This window comes from Rhinolophus hipposideros (assembly GCF_964194185.1).
Source record: "Rhinolophus hipposideros genome assembly, chromosome: 4".
NCBI lineage: Eukaryota > Metazoa > Chordata > Mammalia > Chiroptera > Rhinolophidae > Rhinolophus > Rhinolophus hipposideros.
In genome coordinates, this window is record NC_138050.1 from 7,626,736 (window position 1) to 7,639,031 (window position 12,296).

The 12,296-nt window shown below is 45.6% G+C and overlaps 1 protein-coding gene across 1 annotated transcript; it reads left to right on the plus strand.

Annotated features, from left to right (window-relative positions):
* The first annotated feature begins 2,805 nt into the window (after positions 1-2,805).
* On the plus strand, positions 2,806-6,816 carry GPR12 (G protein-coupled receptor 12). Its single transcript, XM_081046310.1, has 2 exons — positions 2,806-2,999; positions 3,758-6,816. Exon 2 carries the CDS (start codon positions 3,773-3,775, stop codon positions 4,778-4,780), a length of 1,008 nt encoding a protein of 335 aa, XP_080902436.1. The 5' UTR covers positions 2,806-2,999; positions 3,758-3,772; the 3' UTR covers positions 4,781-6,816.
* Positions 6,817-12,296: the final 5,480 nt, after the last annotated feature.

Sequence of the window (12,296 nt, forward strand, 5' to 3'; positions counted from 1 at the left end):
TATATATATAAAGCAACAACAATGATAAGTGATGAGAAGACAGTAAATATCACATCCTGAGGGCATCTGCTACAGTGTCCTGTAATGGGTGGCGAATGAACTGAGAAGCAGCCTTGCAGACATGGATTTCATGACCCAGGTTACAGAAGGCTGTGCAAACGTTCCTTTCTGACCACTGCATTTTAAGCTGCAGAGGACATCTGGTGTCTCATCGCTTGGTGTTCCTCCTTGCTTTTCTTCTGGGGAAATGCCCATTCGGTGAAGTTCATATATAAACGCCACTGAGGGACCCTACACACGACCCAGGCCTGGCCAACGAGTTCATCCCATCCCATTATCCCCATGGTTGGTTCAGAGCTGGGAGCACACCCGGCTGGCCAGTTTTTTGTGGAAATTCCTCTCACCAGCTAGGAAGATGGTCTCAGCATGCAAGTCAGGGGCTGCCTGCGGCCACCTTCGCAGCTACATGGGAACTGTTTGTCTAGGAGACGATAGTTTGAGGCTGGCAAACCCAGAGAAGCAAAGACAAGAAATAAGTCAAGGGTTGGGACTGACCAGGAGCCTCGGCACTCAGGAAGAATCCTGTGCCTGCAGCTTCTTCTCCATGAATCACTCCAGGATCTTTCCCAACCATGCCAGACAATAACAACCATTTTTGCTTAAGCTATTTTGAACCAGATCTCTGCCCTTTGGCAATGGAAGTACGAACAAATACACCAAAGAACACAGAATTAGGAGTACAGTAACGATGAAATTCTTTTTTTGTTACCAGTAATCATTGAAGGGGAAAGGGTAACTGAGCAGAACTGCGAGTGCATAGCTAGCTGATTTCCTGTCTCTTCCTTGAAGCCTTTCCAGATTTCACTGCGGAAACACACATACCTCTGCCACCCACCTCATTATCTTCCCTCTTTCCCAGCCCTCAGCGCTTTCTTTCTTCTTATTTCCCAAACATATGAGAGAGGGAATAAATCCCACTACTGGAAGCTCTGAGGTCAGGGCATGTGTCAGTATTACTGACTGGGAGAGTGTCTGGCTGGAGCTGTGCCTTCGCTTTCCCTAAACTGCCCTGTCAGTGTTGGCTCCTAAAAGTTTGGCGAGTAGTTTGAACTGCAGCATGCTGAAAGAGCTGTGTGCATTTTAAACAATTATTTTTCATGGCTCCATTCTAAAAATGCTTTGATTCGTCACATAGCAATTGAGAGGAAGATGATCCCTTTATCACAGCACTTGCTACCTGGTGTTATTGTGGCTTTCTGTGTCTGTCAGCACCAGACCATACCTGCCTGTGAATAGAGAGACCACGTCTTACAGAATTGGTATGCCCAGCTCTTAGCATGGTTCTTGGCAGGTATACAGGTCTCTGATGACTCTCCACCAGATATAACTGGTTCTTAAAACTCCATAGAACCTTGCTTCTCAAAGTGTGGTCCACAGGCCTGCAGCATTATGATCGCTGGGAGATAGGGTTGCAAACCCAGAATCTGGGCCCTATCCAGAATGACTGATTTGTAGTTGAGAACTGGCAGAGATCTTACAGAGGCTGAAGGTGATTGATGGGAGAAGGGGAGGAGAAAGGAGAAGGGGAAGATGTCAAGGGTGGATGAGCCTGCAAGGCTGGGTTAAGGAGTAACAGTGAGCACCACCGGGAGGCAGGATGGGCCAGAGGATAATGGGAGGGTCTGGTGTTCTGCAGACCCTCTCTGTTCTACAGGAACCCCTCACGAGGGCGAGGATAGGTAGTTGGGAAAACCTTCATTGCTGACAGGGACTTTTTCCTTCTCCTATCTTTAAAGTGCGAGGTCATCTTTAAACTTAGGATCTGCTAGCTGCTCTGATTTTTGTATCTGGAGGTGACATAGGCTCCTAACAGCTATCAGATTCTTAATCTTTGAACCTATTGATGTGTTAAAATGGAAAAAAAAATAACACTGCCATTTCAGTGCCTAAATGAATTGGGTTTTGGTCCGCATCTGCAGGAAGCTTCTGCAGGAACTCGGTAAATGATTTCCATTTGAAAACTCCGCCCAAGGAACACTAAATCAGCGCGATGAGATGGTGCGAAGGATGATTCACACAGCAGCACCGTATATCCAGTTAAGCAAATGTGCTCTGGGAACAGCAATACTGAACCAGGTCCAGGACACACCTAAGGAAGGGGGCCCTTTGGGGATCGGGATGCCAGGTGGTTAGAAGAGCTGGCTGGGCATGTTGCTGCTTTAAAGATCCGTCTTCCTAACCTGCTCACCCCACATCCCTGCGGCTAATCCTGAGTTTCAGCTCAAGCAATTCTTTTGACCGTGAATGTAGCAGTCTAGGGAGAGGCGGGGAGAAGCGGCCTTCGGAGACGGGGGCACCCCCGGGAGACCTCAGGAACGAAATAGGTCACGGGACTCCCAGGCCGCGCTCCCCGCCCCCGCCCGGGGGCCAGCGCAGGACGGCCACCCGCGGTGGGACGCCGGCGGCGGGCAGGGAGCGTGACCGTGCAGCTCTCGGCCTCCGGGCTCCCTCGCCCTCCCCGAGGGCCGCGTGGGGATCTCAGGGCCGCGTGGGGATCTCAGGGCCGCGTGGGGACCTCACTGCGCCAGGCCGACCCCCGCTGCCCGGCCCCGCGCAGCCGCGACCCGTGGGGGCGCGCGCCGGCCTCCCCGGGCTCCCGTGTGCGAGCGCGCGCGGGGCGGGCGCGGGGCGGGCGCGGGGCGGGCGCGGGGCGGGCGCGGGGCGGGCGCGGGGCGGGCGCGGGGCGGGCGCGGGGCGGGCGCGGGGCGGGCGCGGGGCGGGCGCGCGCGCGTGCGGGGAGCGTGCGAGCCCGGAGGGCGGGAGGGTAGAGCAGGGCGCGCAAGCCCAGCCCGCCGCTCACCTGGCGCCGCCGCTCACCTGGCGCCGAGCGCGCCCCCGTCCTCCCGGCCCCTCCCGCGCGGGCCCCCGCGCCCCCTGCGACTCGAGGAGCCCCGCGCTTCGGACGCTGCGGAGGAGCCCCTCGGCCTGCGCGCGCCAAGGTGACCCCCTCGCAGACCCCCGCCCCCGAGGGCCGCCGGCCCGGCGTCCTGCCTGCCCCCTCCGTCTGCTGCCGGTGCTGGCCGCCGGGGAGGGGGGGCGGCGGTGCCGGAGCGTCGGTCTGCCTGTCCGTCCGCCTTCACACCTCCATTCACACGCCCGCCTCGCGTGGCCCTGCCCCGACTCCCCGTGCACACGGGGCAAGTCCGGAGCCCTCTTTGTTCTGGCCTGGGGTGTGCACGCGCGTCGGGATTTTTTGAAGGGTGGGAGCTGGGTGGAAACGCGCGATTTCAATATTCCCACCGGGATGGCTGGCGCGCGCGGTGCTCGGGCAGCGGAGGTCCCGCAGCTGTCCGTCCGCGGGGCGCGGGACCAGACGTGGGCGCGGGACGAGACGTGGGCGCGGGACGAGACGTGGGCGCGGGACGAGACGTGGGCGCGGGACGAGACGTGGGCGCGGGTCCCGCCCGCACCTGAGCCGCAGCCCGGCTGCTCCCCGTGTGCCCGCCTCCCTCGCGGCCGGGCTTTGAAGTCCTTTCCTGCACTTTCCCCAGCGCCACATGACACGTTTTGTGGTGGGGTTTAAGCCACGGAGACTTTGGGCTTTTGCCTTATTTCGTGGCAGTTTATCATTCCCGACGCTGGTGGCAGTTGGTCACAGGATTTGAGTAGGGGCTGGCTGGCTGGTTGTGGTGTTGCATGGTTTTGGATTGTCTCCCCGCCGTATCTAACCATTAAAAAGCCTGTCTTTTCATTGAAGAGGACGGGGGTTAAAATGAATGAAGCCCTGAAGGTCAATGTAAGCGGCTCGCCTCGGGACTCCTTAGAGGCCGGCGCTGTTGTGGAGAACGTCTCGGCCGCCGTCTCCTCCCAGGTTCCTGGTGCCGAGCCAGACACAGCGCTGGTTGTCAACCCCTGGGACATTGTCCTGTGTACCTCAGGAACCCTCATCTCCTGTGAAAATGCCGTCGTGGTCCTTATCATCTTCCACAACCCCAGCCTGCGAGCGCCCATGTTCCTGCTGATAGGCAGCCTGGCTCTTGCAGACCTGCTGGCCGGCCTAGGACTCATCATCAATTTTGTCTTTGCCTACCTGCTTCAGTCAGAAGCCACCAAGCTGGTCACAATAGGACTCATTGTCGCCTCTTTCTCTGCCTCTGTCTGCAGCTTGCTGGCCATCACGGTTGACCGCTACCTCTCCCTGTATTACGCTCTGACATACCATTCCGAGAGGACGGTCACGTTTACCTACGCCATGCTTGTCATGCTCTGGGGGACCTCCATCTGCCTGGGACTGCTGCCCGTCCTGGGCTGGAACTGCCTCAGGGACGAGTCCACCTGCAGCGTGGTCAGACCTCTCACCAAGAACAACGCGGCCATCCTTTCCATCTCCTTCCTCTTCATGTTTGCGCTCATGCTTCAGCTCTACATCCAGATCTGTAAGATTGTGATGAGGCACGCCCACCAGATAGCCCTGCAGCACCACTTCCTGGCCACCTCGCACTACGTGACCACCCAGAAAGGGGTCTCGACCCTGGCCATCATCCTGGGGACTTTTGCTGCTTGCTGGATGCCTTTCACCCTCTATTCCTTGATAGCTGATTACACCTATCCCTCCATCTACACCTACGCCACCCTCCTGCCCGCCACATACAATTCCATCATCAACCCTGTCATATACGCTTTCAGAAACCAAGAAATCCAGAAAGCCCTCTGCCTCATTTGCTGTGGCTGCGTCCCCTCCAGTCTCTCCCAGAGAGCGCGGTCACCCAGCGATGTGTAGCAGCACCCCATTTACAGGATAGGCACACTCGATGCTGCATCTACCAAGCACTTCCACTGCCTGGCCGATGGTTGAGATGCTTTCCGTGACTTCTTTATATTGGATTCTCTCTGGAGCCACAGGAGCACTTAGCATTGGTGAAGCATTCATTTAGATGAGTTAAGTGATTGAAGTGAAAGTAATGTTACCAGTGTTTTCACCCTTTGAAAACAATTGTTGAGTTCTTTGCTCAATGTTATTTTGTTTTGTTTAGGGGCGGAGGGGTTTGTTTTATATTTTATTTGGAGGCAGGGTTTTTGTTTTATATTTTGTTTGGAGGGTTGGTGGTGGGTGGGAAAGGAAGGGATATGACATGGCCATGATGTTATTAAAAAGTAAACTGGTCCCAGAAGTTTTACCTGGATTTTAAAATGCAACTGAGTTATTGAGGAAAATGGAGAAGTTACTTTTTCCAGACTTCTTAAATGTCAAAGTAGATTTTCAATGCTGCATGTATCTAACAGAATACAGTCTCTTTCAAGCCAATGAAACTATTTTCCATGATTACATTTGAAGGGGACCTGATTTTGTTAACATGAACTCAGTAATAAGCTACCAATACTGAAATCACGAACCATTCTTATTCATTTTTGCTTTACTTTCAGCAATTACTGTTCACAAGAATTACTCTGGTATTTCTACAAATGTTGTAACTCTTTCTGCATGGTTGCCTGTGTTAGCTAGACCACTAGTTTCAAATGTTGCCATGTAAATCCACAATCAAACGAGTCATTTTTCAACATAGGTTTTCAATATGTCCATCTAAAGTGAATTATGACATTTTTAAAAATTTACATATGAAGTAGGGTTGAGTAGATCCACCATTGTCATGTCTTAAGATACCGTCTGTCTGTTTTCAGGAAAAAAAAAAACACAACATCTTTTGAAAGTAGATTAAATTTATTTTAGTATATGCTGAAAAATAAATCAGTGTAAAACATTCATGAACAATGAGAAACATCACTTTTCCTCTCTCTCTATATCTAACATTGTATTAATAGTTATTCCTGATCGAGACAAATAGAAGTAAATTTTGTGGACCAAATATTTCTGGTTCATCTTGTCTTTGGTGTAAATGCATTTGAAACAGGTGGTCTCCTATTTTCATGATTACGTTTGTGAGTGTGTGACACACATGTCTGATGGTGAGGTATCATGTAAGTTCAAACGTGGAGGGACCACGTGGCTGTTCATAGAAAGTTAAGTTTGAATTCCGTTTCTTTCCTTTCAGTCAAAAACCTTAAACGCAATAAAAACGGTATTGCTCGTTTTTAGAGAGCAAGGATTTAGTGAGGAAATCACACAGAAGAATTTGTTTTAAACATATTGTAAAATCGTCTGAGCATCTTTCCTGTTAGCGCAGACAGATGTTTTGGGCACAGATATCTTCCCTCTATAGGCAGTGGGCTTATAGCTGTCTATATAACCAGTGGGAGAATGTCTGTACAGCCCCTGGGCTTAGCCCGTTCAGAGGGTGGCAAGACTAGTATTTCAGGATCCCTGAGGAATCATTTGTGATAAATTAGCCTCACTGGTTTGTCTCCAATGTATTATGTCTATGTTGGTGTCAGGACCATTGTGGCAGCCCACCTGCTAGTGTCATCTCTCCAAAGCCCCTTCTGATGTAACACAAGTATGTGTAAGTCCTCTACTCAAACCTGTGTCTCCTCCCTTAGGTTACTTATTGAAGCAGGAGACGGATTAAAATATTTCAGAAGTGGGAAAGGATTTTCAGTGCATATTATCTTACAATCGATCTAATAAAGCTGATGCCTTGAAAGAATTTCATCCACATGTGATTGAGTTGGTAGATTGACTATGATGAACCTGTTTGTTTTTAATCACTTAAAGTCAATAGCATTCCATGGAAGAAATGACAAAGGGAAGTTGGTTTTGTCATGGGCTGGGAAATATCCATCATGAGGTTGGAAAGCAATAAATGATGTATTTGTAGAAATGGTGGTTCCTCTTGCATATCTCTCAGAGTAAAAATTATGATAATAATAATGTGTGCTTTTTTTCACCATGTTTTGTGTGTCATTTCCCTAGGTTGGGTGCTTTACCTGCTCTGTTTTTTTCTCCCCACAAACACATGCTTTTACAGATGAGACAACTAAGGCTAAAGGAGGCTGAGAAATGGGTCTGAGGCCACAGAGCTTCAAGAGTAGAGCCAGGAAGAGCACCCAGGTTTTGCAAAGGTGATGCTCATCTGCTCCCATGCGCCGGCTGCCTTGCTCCCTCTCTGTCGGAGAGGATGGAGGGAAATGATTTATAACATGTTACTGTCACTGCATCTTAGTTCTACAATTAACACATGAAGTTTGCCATTTAAAATTACATGTGACGAGACTATCAATGCTTAGTGAAGAAGAGGATACTAAAAACAGACTTTTTAAATGTCAAAGTAGATTCTCAGTGCTGCATGTATCTAACAGAATACAGTCTCTTTCAAGCCAATGAAACTATTTTACATGATTACGTTTGAAGGGGGCCTGATTTTGTTAACATGAACTCAGTAATAAGCTACCAACACTGAAACCATGCACCTGTTCTTTCTTTGCTTTCATCCTCTTTAGGTCTGTTTTTGACATCCTGTTCTCCACTAAGCATTTCCTCCTTTTGGAACTCAGGCCAATCCCCGGAGGCACTGTGCAATCTTTTAGTGCAAAAAGGTGAGGGCACGCGTGCTACAAAGAGATTTGTCCTTCATTTATTATTTTAAACTTCCTATTACACACTTACATTACTATGCAATGGGCTTATAAATACTAGTGAAATGGTTGCATTTGACCCCAAGTTTTAAAACATCTGATTTCAGCGAAGATTTTTCAATTCCACTATAACGTGTCCTTACTGTTTGCTTTACATTGTGAAGATTTTTGGATGTGTATGTGGTTTCCCTTAAAGCTTGTTTGTTTCTATGGGGTTAAATATTAAGAAATGTGCACGTCTTGATTTATGTGTCTATGTTTACATATGTGTGTCTACATATATATGCACGTATAGATTCAATAATATTAACTTTGCAGCAGGACTAAATATATCATGGAAAACCGTGATATTTTCAACAGCCTTTAGGTAGCAGGCAATCTTTTACTCCATGTGATTAAAAATTTTAGCTACCAAGGAATTTGTATTATTTCCAGTAAAGCAGTTATCCTTGTAACTAGGACAATTCAATTACGGTGACAGAACCTTAGTGGAGGCTAATTATCTAGGTTGTGGCTATCTAGAATTTGGTTTCCTTTTATCTCTATAACTTGATTTCTTTGTATGAGTCGTAGTAAAGGGGACCGCCTTCCCTCCCGGTACCTGGAGGCAGAGGGGGGTGGAGGCAGGAGGCAGAGGATCTGCTTCCCTGCAAGCCTAGATCCAGGAGCCAGCTTCAGGAACGGAGACGTCCTCGGTGACTTGACATTCAGGAATGGTCTAAGAGTCCCCCACAATGTAAAGCAGGATTTAAACAAGTTGAAATGAGAAAGACGAATGAGAAATAAGAATATTTAATGCCAATAAAAGTATCTTGGAGACTGCTTAAACTCTTTTTAAAGAAATGCTCAATCCTGACTGACTTATTATTGGATATACATATGGTTATATATCATATGATATTAGGATGACTTACCATTACAAATTTAAAATACATATTAAATAAGTGCCTACTAGGGCGTTATATTGAATAATGCTTATGTTTCCCAGTTGACTCTATGCCTGGTATAATAAAGGAACAGATAGCCTTCTTGTCCCCTTTAAAAATTTTAATGATTATTGGATGGTTTGATATCTGACTGGAATCTTAAAATTGGGTTCGAACTTTTAGAATCATCAAATGTAGTTTATATACACTAAGGGTGGAAAAACATTGTTCGAAGTAGCAGACAGATTTACTGTCCTCTGGCAAACAATGCAGAAAAAAATATTGGTGATTTTGACTAAGGATCCTCACATTTTAAATATTTAAAAGGCACACAAATCACCTAAGAATCTTATTAAAATGCAGATTGTGTTTCAATGGGTCTGGGGCATCTGAATTTCTAACAAGCTCCCAGGGTGTTCTGATGGTGGTGGTCTGTAGATGGAGTTGTTCAGCCATTCTAAATAAAACTTATATCTATAACGTATTAACCTCTGACAAAAATAAACACTTCAAAATATGTGTTTTATATACATAAATATATAATATATATTTTACACATATAAATACATATATATTTTTTACATATATATATAGTTTATTCTTGTCAGAAGTTAATAGATAACTAGTGTGTGTTCAGTGGAAATGAACTTTCAACTTTTCCTAGAATTTCTCATTATATAGCAAAGATCTATAAATATATTTTTCCATGTTAATGTTCTCACTTTTTAAAATTCTAATTACCATTATCTTAAGGTAATTCTTTCAGGAACTATACATATACATTGCATATATGGTACATCTACATAGATATACTATATATGCAATATGTTTCTACATGTGTGTATGAATGTATCTAGCAACAAAGTTTTCACCTTCATTTTTTTCAAGGACAATTTTCTCCATGACAAGTGGTTTGTATTTGGGGGGGCAGTACGTGCTTGCATGAATTCATCTTGAGACAATTGAGATGAAAACTTTGGTCTCTGTGTTCTAAAATTCAACTGAACTCATCCTAGAGCAACCTTTTTCTAGCCAGACACATCAGAGAAATTTAAAAATATCTCACCTTGATTTCAACATTTATCTGTAATCTTTTGTGATTTTTTTCAGCAGCAAAAATACTAATAGTTACAATGGTCATTACATCTACCGTTCTGCTTTTCTGCCCAAGGAGGTGAGAGCATTTTTTTATTCAATAGAAATATGTTAAAATCCATAGTTGAAGTAGATTTTAATATATAACTTGAATATCTCCATAGTGTAAAATATACAGAAGAAATTACAAAAGAAGTCCAGGACATTTTTAATCATAAAAATTTAAATAGCAGTATTAAGCACCAGTGAACAAACTTTTCAATTGAAAATAAGTTTGGAGCAGAAATGAAAATATTTACTAGGGCACAAATTTCCCCAGTAGTTGACTTTTTGAATATTTAAAAAAATAAAAGAACATCGTATTGGCATTCTCTGAAAGGCTTGAATTTGTATTTCTCACTACACAGCATACTTTGAATCTATGGGATTCTTATTTGGGTTGGTGAAAATATCATAAAGCTTTCAGAAGAGGAGGGAGGATGGCCTGTCTTTCACAGACAGTATGATTACAGGGCTAAAACCTCAGGAAAAATTGGTTCTGATTTAACTTCATCCTTACTTCTTCCAGGATCCTTTGGAACTCTGAGAAAGTTTATTCTTAGACACTATAGAATCTAACAATTGGAAGCAAACTTATGGAGTGGAATTTTCTATATCAAATCTAAATCATCTAAGTCAATAGATCTGTGAAATGAAAGTTCTGCACCTTCCCTCCATGCTCAGCAGTGTTTTAATATTCCTAACCCCAGTCTTTCTTATTACACTCTAATTCTATTTATCTTGAGCCAGCCCCTGGAGATAAAGAGAATGCCCTAGTCACAGGCAACATTTATGTCTTGTGAATATTGATTAAACAATATTGTTGTTCTCTTTCAAATAAGATTATGTCAATTACTTAAATTATATTTTTCTGATTTATTTTATTTTATGTCCTTGTGATCGTTTTCCTGAACCTTTCCCCCATATCATCTATCATTTCTCCGCAACCTCTTCAAATCTACTAATAGAGACTGGGATACAATAACACACTGGATATACCACCACCCAACGCAGAATGATTGTGTGGCCTTTGCCTCTGCTTGCCGTGGAGCGATGGGCTTTGCACTTGTTGCTGTTTTTGAGGTTATTTCCTAATTCGCCAAGCTCAATTGAACTTCTGCCCCTTCTGTTAGGACCATACCAAGGTCATCCACCGTATGTCAAGGTAGATGACAGTGAGATGACACATGACAGTTTGACATAAAGACAATTCAGTTAAAAGGGAAAAGTCCAATTAGACTTCTCATCACAGAGAGATGATGTTCATTTTCCTAGTCTGTTCCTTTTCCTGTGTGTGACCTATCTGTGAACTTTCCGGAATATTCTAGCCAAGTCAGCCATTCAAACATGCATCATCAGTCTAGCTCCACCCACCATCTCGTCATGTGATTTGCACACACACACGTGCACACGCACATGTGCATGCTTACATACTGTCACACTCTTCCCTCCTTTCTCACCGTACGCACTTGCAGTTTTATCTTCCAATACCCAGATCTGAAGTCTTCAGCGAAGAAGTCCAGAAAACTAGGGCCTCACTGGCCCTGGTGGATTGAGTGTCTGACCTTCAGACTAGTTCTGTGGTGTCCCACAGGCAAGGCTGAGCGAGCCCAGGTCAGGACAAAAACACGTGATTCCAGACTGAGTGCACTTCCTAGGATACAGGTGGGTTGACGTCTCACCCCACGCTTCCACTGACTTTGGGATCTTGTGATTTACGGTCCAGAAAGATCAGGAAATAAGAGCAATAGTCAGATTTTCAGCAGGACTTTTCTGAATCCTAGGGACTGACTTGAGGTTAGAACTGAGTTGTGTATGTTGACACTTGTCAGAGAAGGATGAGGTCTCTTTATCCTTTCAGATCACTAAATTCATCTGGTTACTTTTCTTTAGGGACGTTGGAAACTACGAGACCATAACCTATTTCAAATGTGCAAAAATGCTCATTATTCAAGTCATAGAATCCAGTGTAAGAAACCACAAATCCCACCATAAAAGGCACAGAGGGTCCCTCTGAATAGGCTTTGGGACGGAGGCAGCTGCTCTCCCAGCCCAGTAAGCAAATATTTTCTACTGTCTGCATTTTCACTTGGTGATGTGGGATGTCTTCAAGTGAAAATCTGGTTATTTCTGAAACGTGAATCCAGAGGTTATGACTACAGTAGCTGAGAAGATGGGTCTTGCCGCTTTGACCGCAAACCCAGCAGCCATGGCAGAAAGCCTCAACATGCGTCCAGCGGACCTCGTTCCCTCTGAATGCTTTTATCCCACACGAAGTTTATCAAAGGGACAAGCTTCCTTTCTCACCCTCCACCCCCAGAGAATTTAATGCAAACAAACCACGCACAGAGTAGATAGCTGAGCTGGCCTGGGCTTGGGGGCTGCTTCAGGCTGTTCTTGTTCAAATGTCTTCTCTCTGCATAAGGTACTTGTCTTAGTCCTGGAAAAGTTGACGAGTCCTGACGAATATTTTTACATGGTATATTTTCAAAGCTTATTTCACTCTCCCCCGCGTTACTGATAGTGTGAAGATCCTTTCATCTGCTTTTCTGACTTTGTTTTTCATCTAGTTACAAGCTGGCTCTTACTGACTTATTTCAGGAGGCTCTCCTGGAGGTTGAAGAGGTTTGGAACAGGAAACCAATCGGCGTCAGGGTCCCCACCTCTGCCTGCAGACCTGACAGAGTGACACAGCTTGAATAAACA

Excerpts from the sequence above, each read along its gene's own strand:
- GPR12 (XM_081046310.1), top strand. The coding sequence starts at position 3,773 with ATGAATGAAGCCCTGAAGGTCAATGTAAGCGGCTCGCCTCGGGACTCC.